We start from the raw sequence: 7,462 nt of genomic DNA, 5'->3' as shown, positions 1-7,462 counted from the left end.
TATCACCAGCTTGTCTGAAAATAAGGTGGTTGTCTGGAATAAATGAGTTGTCTCGAGAATTATGTGCAAAATTAGGGACCCATATTTATTGTCTGTGGTAACTTGCACATGCCAATGAGATAGAATATCCTGGTTTGGCTTAAAAAACTGTGGGCAGGTGAACGCTAAAATAAAGAGAATTGACCTTGATAAAAAAAAAGAAACATTCATGTTTGGTTATGCGCAACGATTAGTAGTCCATCCGATTATGCCGTCAGAGTGGTCGAAGCAAGATTGTTGCGCAGCCACCAGATGAGGAGCCAACCGCAACCCCAAGACGAAGCAGACCCAAAGGAAAAAAAAGCATGAGTTGAGTGGTCGTTGTCACGCCGATCAAGCCCACCACTATCAAGATCTTGTGGGCCAAACATGTCCGTGAGAAGATCACAACTCCTCGCTCTGTCGCCTACCGCAACCAAGACCGTGTTTTATAGAAACACCGATTATCTCTTCTGACCTTTGCAATGCATAGGCATATGTGTTAATAGTCTTTTATAACAATGAAAATGCACACATAGTTCGGTCCGCATGATGGAACAAAATGTCTCAAGCGTTCGTCCAAGATGGAACAAAGATGCCTTTTTGTCGTCTTCTTTGAACTCGAAACGAAGATGCTTATTTTAGTACTAGCATATAAAGAACAGTAGCTACTCGAACAGTTTAATCGAGTAGCAAGTATAGCAACCAAGTAGCAAGCGAAGCCTATGCCGCTATGGTGCGGCCGCCGTCGACGTAGATGACCTGCCCGGTGACGTAGGACGCGGCCGGCATGCACAGGAACGTGACGAGCGACGCAACCTCCTCCGGCTCGCCCATGCGGCCCAGCGCGACGCGCTCGTTCTCCTTCTTCCCCATCGCCAGCAACGCCTCCATGTCAACCTCGATGCCGCTGCTCTGGAGGATGTCGCTCCGGATGCCCCCCGGCGCGACGCAGTTCACGCGGATGCCGTCGCTCGCCCACTCGACGGCGAGGTTGCGGCTGAGCTGGTTCATGGCCGCCTTGGTCGCCGAGTACACCGACAGCACCGGGTACGCGATGGCCGAGGCGACGGAGGAGATGTTCACCACGCTGCCGCCCCCGGCGGCGACGAGGAGCGGGTGCGCGAGCTGCGCGAGGTGGAAGCAGGACTCGAGGTTGGTGGCCATGAGCCGGGCGTAGTCCTCCGCCGTGCTCTGCGTGGCCGGCATGAAGAAGGTCTGCCCGGCGTTGTTGACGAGGATGTCCAGCTTGCCGCCCAGCTCGGCGCGGGCCGTGGCCATGAGCGCCTCCCGGTCGCCGCGCACGGACACGTCGCAGGCGGAGGCCGTGACGCGCCCGCTCAGGCGCCCCGCGTCGGCGTCGGCGGCCCACCCGCGCAGCCGCTCCTGCACGTCGGCGTCGCTCCGGGCGCATGTGTGCACCCGGACGCCGAACCCCGCGAGCTCCTCCACGATCGCGCGCCTGCGCCATGCATGGTACGCAAGTGAGCGTGTCAGCGTGTGCGATCAGTCACAAAACTAGCGGCATGAAAGAAAGATGCATGCAGGGGCAGGGCGTACCCGATTCCTTTGGTTCCGCCGGTGACGAGGGCCGTCTTGCCGGCGAGGCTCCACCGCTCCTCTCTGCTTGCTGCTGCTGCTGCCATCGCCGGTCGATCGGTGTGTTCTTGGAACTAGCTAGTGAACGATGTGGCAGGTTGGCCTTGGCCCTTGCTACTTAAATCTTCTTTGGAAGCTCTGCTGCCCACTATGACGACTTGGTAGCAGCTGGCAGGAGTGCAGAACCGCAGATGCTTCCTCGGCGATTCCTTGTTTTCGACGATGCGCACGGAGCATTACTCGCGCAGGCGGTGGCCGGACGGCCGGCTCATGTCACGCATCATGTCACGTTACCATGTTTTCGGCCCTGGATTTCGACTCCTCGTCCGCAGTGGCAAGTCCAGTGGGTGGGCTTCATAGGGCTCTAGCCTACCCTTCAAAAAATGATTTTTTTTTCTAATACTACTCTTAAGGAACACGACAATGGTGTTCACCCTCCGTCAGCCTTTGTGTTCAAGGATCTCCGAGCTAACTGGGTCATGTGCAATGGAAGGGGTCCGGGGGAAGGCCGTAGCCAGCGCGGTGGCCGCAGAGGTGGCCGTGCTGGGGAGCGCTCAAGTGGCCGTTCTGAGGAGGGAAGAGATATCATGACAGAGAGACAGGTGCACGGATCAGCCTAGGATTATGACCCAAGCAAGGCGGCTAGCGACGCAGAGATAGAGGACTGGAGCAGGAAGAGGAACGCGGGAGCCGAGCTAGGAGCCAAACACCCCATGTCTCGTCAGAATCCAGAAACGGCACCTGCAGATGCTAACTCACTTGCGATTGTGCCTGCGGGTATAACTGCAGCCAGCCCCCCACCGCACAGGGACTTGAAGAGAACCAAGAAGGCGGGAGAAGACTCAGAATTGTCAGCATCAACTGTGAAGAATTTGGCGGGCTCCTTCAAGGAGCACCGCCGGGTCCAATGAGTGTTTTATGCTGGAACTGTCGGGGCGTGGGTAAAGCCGCGACAGTTCGAGAGGTTCGCGAGTTTGCGAACAAATTTACCCCTACCCTCTTATGTATCGTCGAAACTCAGATAGAAGGCTCGAGGGTAGAATTGCTAGCTGGTACATTTGGTTATGACAATAGTTTTGCAATTGACAGTCGTGGTAGAAGCGGAGGAATTGGTATTTTTTGGAACAATGAAATAAAAGTTGAGATTCTTGGTTATTCGGATTACCATATAGATTGCTCTATTGAGGAGGATGGGCTCGATCCCTGGAGAGCCACGGTAGTGTATGGCGAAGCACAAACCCACCTACGCTATAAAACATGGGACACCTTGAAAAACATTAGCTCTTCATGCAACCTCCCTTGGCTTTGCCTTGGTGATTTCAATGAAGTTCTGCGTCCCGAGGAGCATGAGGGAGCGGGACAACGGAGCAATGCACAGATACAGAGTTTTCGGGAGGCAGTAGATGTGTGCATGTTGCTGGACATCGGCTATAATGGCCGTTTTTGGACTTTTGAAAAGAAGGTGAGGGGAGGATCCTACACTAGGGTCCGACTGGATCGTGCGCTGGTCAGTGGTGATTGGCGAGCAAGGTTTCCATTAGCAGATTTGACACACTTGACGGCGGTAACTTCTGACCACTGTCCAATTTTAATGAGCCTAAACAGAGTTCAGCAAAGCAGTTGGAAGCAGAAACCCTTCAGGTATGAAGTCATGTGGGAAGGGCATGAAACCTGGAGCGATACAATTACATCTGCATGGACGGGAGGCGGAGTTAGTAGGAGCAGACGGCTTACGAGCTAAGCTTCAGGCGATATCACTTGATTTGGGGCGCTGGAATAATGAGACGTTCGGTAATGTGCGGAAAGAAATTAAAAAGCTAAAAGGGGAGCTGGAGAAACTTCGGTCGGACCCAAGTAGAACTGCGCCTACTCATGCTGAGCTGAAGATCAATGAAAATCTAGTAGAGCTTTATCATAGGGAAGAAATCTTATGGAGGCAGCGGTCCAGGGTTGACTGGCTCTCGGCGGGTGACAGGAACACGAAGTTTTTTCACTTGAGAGCAAGCATTAGGAGGAAGAAAAATATGATTAAGGCTCCACAAAACTCTCTGGGGACTCTAACTGATGACCCGGAGGAACTCAAAGCAATGGTGCACGATTTCTATAAATCTCTATATACTTCGGAGGGAGTAAGCAACATGGAAACGGTTCTAAATTGTGTACCAACTAATGTAACAACAGAGATGAACAATCTTCTCGGTGCACCATACAGGGAGGAAGAAGTTAAGACAGCCCTCTTTCAGATGTTTCCAACCAAAGCGCCCGGCCCCGATGGCTTTCCAGCTCATTTCTATCAACATCATTGGGAGCTCTATGGCGCTGAGGTGACGGAGGTTGTGCTAAGGATAATTCGGGGAGAGGAGAGTGCAGAAAGTATTAATGATACTGTTTTGGTTCTCATCCCTAAGGTAATGAATCCATCTTTGCTAACTCAATTCCGGCCGATTAGTCTATGCAATGTGTTATACAAGATCGCGTCCAAGGTGATTGCAAATAGACTGAAGCAGGTTCTCCCAGAGATTATTTCAGAGGAGCAGTCGGCCTTTGTGCCAGGGAGACATATTACAGATAACATCATCAGTGCTTATGAGTGTCTCCACTTTATGAAGCGCAGTAAAGCCAAAGTTAATAGTTTTTGTGCCCTAAAGCTAGATATGATGAAAGCATACGACAGACTAGAGTGGGAATACTTGCAGGTGATAATGATCAAGCTAGGTTTCGCTCCAGCATGGGTACAAATCATCATGAACATGGTGCGGTCAGTATCGTTCTCAGTACTTTTTAATGGTGAGAGACTTGACACTTTTTTATCCATCTAGAGGAATTCGGTAGGGAGATCCGATATCCCCATACATCTTTTTAATCGCAGCAGAGGGCCTTTCGTGCCTACTGAAATCCAGTTCTTCGTCGTCTCAGTTAGAAGGAATCAAGGTGGCTCCCACAGCGCCCGTCGTGAACCATCTCCTTTTCGCTGATGATAGCCTGTTGATGTTTAAATCGAGTGTTAAAGGGGCTGTTGCAGTATCAAACCTGTTGGAGCAATACTGTTTGGCTTCAGGACAGCGCATAAATCACGAGAAATCATCTATCTTTTTCAGTAGAGGCTGCCTGCAGGGTATGAGAGAAAGCATCAAAACCACTTTGAATGTCCAGAATGAATCCCTCAGCGACAGGTATTTGGGTATGCCTACGGACGTGGGGCACTCAAAGAATGGCACTTTCAGATACTTGCGAGGCCGAGTATGGGAAAAGATCAGAGGTTGGATGGAAAAAAAATTGTCGGCTGCGGGAAAGGAAGTACTTATCAAGTCAGTCGCGCAGTCCATACCGGTGTTTTCTATGTCATGCTTCCGCCTGCCAAGGGGTTTATGCGAGAGTATCACTTCCTTGATCAGGCAGTTTTGGTGGGGGAGTAAGCAAGGGAAGCGTAAGCCAAGCTGGGTATCCTGGGACGAGATGATTAAGCCTAAACATCTCGGTGGCCTTGGTTTTAGGGACTTGGAAATTTTTAACTTGGCCCTACTGTCCAAACAGGCATGGCTTCTGCTCCAATACCCTACCTCCTTGAGCGCACACATACTCAAGAGTGTTTATTTCCCGGATGTATCTTTGTTGGAAGCAGAGTTGGGCCACCATCCATCACAGATCTGGCGGGCTATTATTGACGGGAGAGACATTATGGTGCAAGGACTAGTAAGGAGAATTGGCAACGGAGAAACTACCGACATATGGTCTGAGAATTGGCTACCTCGCTCATTTATAAAGAGATCGATCACATCTCTTACCCAGCATCCGCCACAGAGAGTTTCAGAACTTATCAACCACACTACCTCCTTGTGGAATGAACAGCTAGTTCGGTCAACCTTTATACCAATTGATGCGGAGGCAATTCTGCAGATCCCTCTTTGCACAAGACAGATTGACGACTTTTGGGCATGGAGCGAAGATAGGAGGGGGATATTCTCCGTGAGAACCGCCTATAGGATGATTCAGCAGAAGAAATTAAGTCGTGAAGCTTGGTTATATGAACAAGATGGGTTGTCTCACACACATGCAGATGGCGATGGTTGGACAAAACTTTGGGGAATCAAGGTACCATCGAAGCTCAAAGTCTTCCTGTGGAGACTTGCGAGGCGTACCACTCCAACGACTGCACTTTTGCATCACCGAAACATGGCGGATTTGGCCGCGTGCTGCCTATGCGGAGCCGAAGACACTTGGAGACACGCGCTGTTAAACTGCACTGTCTCTCGAAGCACATGGGCGTTGTCTTCTGAACACATACTTGATGTGCTTAACAAAAACGAGGAACCGGACCCGAAGAGGTGGCTTTTCTCCATGCAAGAGGCGTTATCTCATGATGAGTTCACAAACTTTGTGGTCACTCTTTGGGCACTGTGGGGAGCACGCCGCAAGGCAATTTATGAGCATATCTATCAAAGTCCGTCCTCTGTTCAAGCATTTGTAAACTCATACGTGAATGAACTCAATGCACTGCAGTCCATCAAAACGTCACAGAGTTCGAGACCAGCGCCAAGACGATCAGGGTGGATCGCTCCATCTGGAGGGCTGGCAAAGTTTAATGTTGATGCTTCAGTGGGGAGAGGAAGAGGACATGGAGCTGCAGCAGCGATTTCTAGAGATTCAGACGGTAATTTCTTGGGAGCCTCGGCAGTGGTCTTCAGAGGTATAGCTGAACCGGCGACTCTCGACTGCATGGCGATCATGGAGGCTCTAGCCCTAGCTGATGATTTGAACGTGGCAAACATCCAGGTGGCCTCGGATGCGAAGGTGGTGGTACAAGATATCCAGGAGAAGAACCCAACAGAGTATGGCGCGATCATACTCGAAATATCAGAGCATATACTTTCTTTCCAAGTCTGTAATATTTTTCACGAATTTAGGAGCTCGAATATCGAGGCTCACAAGCTCGTGAAGCATACTTTATCCCTTCCGGCTGGCCGACATGTTTGGTTGGGACAGCCGAACGGTCTCTCTTTCGTTTCTGTAAACATTGTGACGTCGGAATAAAAAGCTTCGGAGTTTGTCTAAAAAAAAAGGTTCACGCTGAAGGATTCAAGGCGTTGAGCTGTTGAGGCGTGGCTGCTGGTAGTGCTCATGGTTGGACGGCTGGGTAATTTTGTACATTTGTGGTTCCTACTTGCTAGTTCATGTTATGTTAACTAATTTAGGTGTCCTATGTACCTATGCAAACTATTTGCAGATTTACAGAAATGAAGAGAAAAAAAATATGAGCATAAACCCTTTTTTTAGCTATACAAATTCAAAATTTACCTCAAAATATAATATTTTTCAAAAATCCCAAAACAATTACAGTCAATACTAGATGCCTCGAGTAGTATTCTTGGAAATTCTCAGCTCATTTGGACAAAAGAATTACGAGATGATGTTGTTTTTCTTCAAAGAAACATTTCATTTTTTTTTCTCCGTTAACTTTGAGTCCACCCTTCAATTTGGTTCTGGATTCGCCACTGCTCATCTGCAACCGTCAGCGTGTGGACATCTTGTAGAGCATGATCGTCATCCATCTTGATGAACGCTTGGCCGCTAATGTCGCGAGCGCATGGTGGCTGTTGTCCATATTGGCAAATGGTTCTCAGCCATGTCGTTGAGAGCCAGCTGACCATCCTTGTCCGCGAGCGCTTTCAAAATAATTCGGCGCGACCTACCTAGTGCTCTGCATGCCTACTTAACTGCCAACCAAATCAATTAATTATCTACTAAATTGGAAAAAAATCCCTACTTCTAATTATTTGTAGGCATAATTAACCGTCTGTCCGATTAATTGATTGCATTAATGACTCGGTTTTCAAATTGATTCGGG

General features: G+C 49.5%; 1 protein-coding gene across 1 annotated transcript; it reads right to left on the bottom strand.

Annotated features, from left to right (window-relative positions):
- Window positions 1-605: 605 nt before the first annotated feature.
- Window positions 606-1,877, bottom strand: LOC125549152 (noroxomaritidine/norcraugsodine reductase-like). Its single transcript, XM_048712629.2, has 2 exons — window positions 1,579-1,877; window positions 606-1,480 (listed from the first exon to the last, which is right to left on the bottom strand). The coding sequence occupies exons 1-2, from the start codon at window positions 1,662-1,664 to the stop codon at window positions 742-744; spliced, it is 825 nt and encodes a 274-aa protein (XP_048568586.2). The 5' UTR covers window positions 1,665-1,877; the 3' UTR covers window positions 606-741.
- Between the last annotated feature and the right edge of the window lie 5,585 nt (window positions 1,878-7,462).

This window comes from Triticum urartu, chromosome 3A (assembly GCF_056163025.1).
Source record: "Triticum urartu cultivar PI428250 chromosome 3A, HENAU_Tu73, whole genome shotgun sequence".
In the NCBI taxonomy this organism is placed as follows: Eukaryota; Viridiplantae; Streptophyta; class Magnoliopsida; order Poales; family Poaceae; genus Triticum; species Triticum urartu.
This window is presented reverse-complemented; position numbering and strand designations above follow the sequence as displayed.

Bases quoted from the DNA above. Each gene is read 5' to 3' on its own strand.
- LOC125549152 (XM_048712629.2), bottom strand. From the start codon at position 1,664: ATGGCAGCAGCAGCAGCAAGCAGAGAGGAGCGGTGGAGCCTCGCCGGC. The intron at 1,481-1,578 runs GTACGCCCTGCC...TGCATGGCGCAG, and splicing joins GGCGGAACCAAAGGAATCGG to GCGCGCGATCGTGGAGGAGC.